General features: G+C 35.8%; 1 protein-coding gene across 2 annotated transcripts in view; it reads left to right on the top strand.

Moving 5' to 3' along the window:
- Window positions 1-427, top strand: part of LOC108556138 (uncharacterized) — an 8369-nt gene extending 7942 nt beyond the window's left edge. For both annotated transcript variants that reach the window (XM_017912106.1, XM_017912105.1), the window contains exon 4: window positions 3-427. In XM_017912106.1, coding sequence (XP_017767595.1) covers window positions 3-410 — 408 coding nt within the window. In that variant the 3' untranslated portion in view covers window positions 411-427. The remainder of the gene's footprint in view (window positions 1-2) is intronic.
- Window positions 428-703: the final 276 nt, after the last annotated feature.

Genomic DNA, 703 nt, shown 5'->3' with positions numbered 1-703 from the left:
AGCTGGATTATCAATTTTCCGTTTACACTTCTCCGTGCATCGACCTGTTATACTTCTTGAACACGTGTCCTGAATTTGGCATAAAGTACGATTACGACGATCGTTTATTGAAGATCTATTTAGACAAATTGGAGGAGACAATGACAGACATCGGTTGCAAGAGGAAGCCACCGACGATGAAAGAATTAATGGAAGCGATTCACAAAAGAAGAGCGCACACAGTTTTAGCCGGGGTGGTGCTTTACTTCCGGATGATCGCAAACAAAGAGGACACCGAGTCGTTCACAACGCTGTACGAGAAGTTTGGAGGGGAGACTAAAATGGACGTTTTCAAAAATCCACACGCAATGAAAATAGCGCAAAAGATATTTCCAATTATGGACGAGAGAGGTTATTTTGATTTTGACTAAAACGATTACTCGAGCACTGTGACGAAGGAAAATCGTCCATCTTGAATCGACTCTGAATGGGAAGAAAAATGTGATTATTATACATATCTATATTTCTTTGAAATGCGACGATAATTGCGTGGATGTGAAAAATTTCAAATTTTTGTAAGATTTTCTATTTTGCGCTGGTAAGCAATATTTAAGAATCCAAAATATCGTATAAACAACGATAAACAAAGTGTCTTGAATGTGGGTAATTAATTTAGCTAATGATAAAATTTTCAAAATTATATTTTATTTCATTTTTTTTAAAT

This window comes from Eufriesea mexicana, unplaced genomic scaffold (assembly GCF_001483705.2).
Source record: "Eufriesea mexicana isolate 0111107269 unplaced genomic scaffold, ASM148370v2 scaffold325, whole genome shotgun sequence".
NCBI classification, from domain to species: domain Eukaryota; kingdom Metazoa; phylum Arthropoda; class Insecta; order Hymenoptera; family Apidae; genus Eufriesea; species Eufriesea mexicana.
Note: the sequence above shows the minus strand (reverse complement) of the source record. Positions and strands in the feature narration are given on the sequence as shown.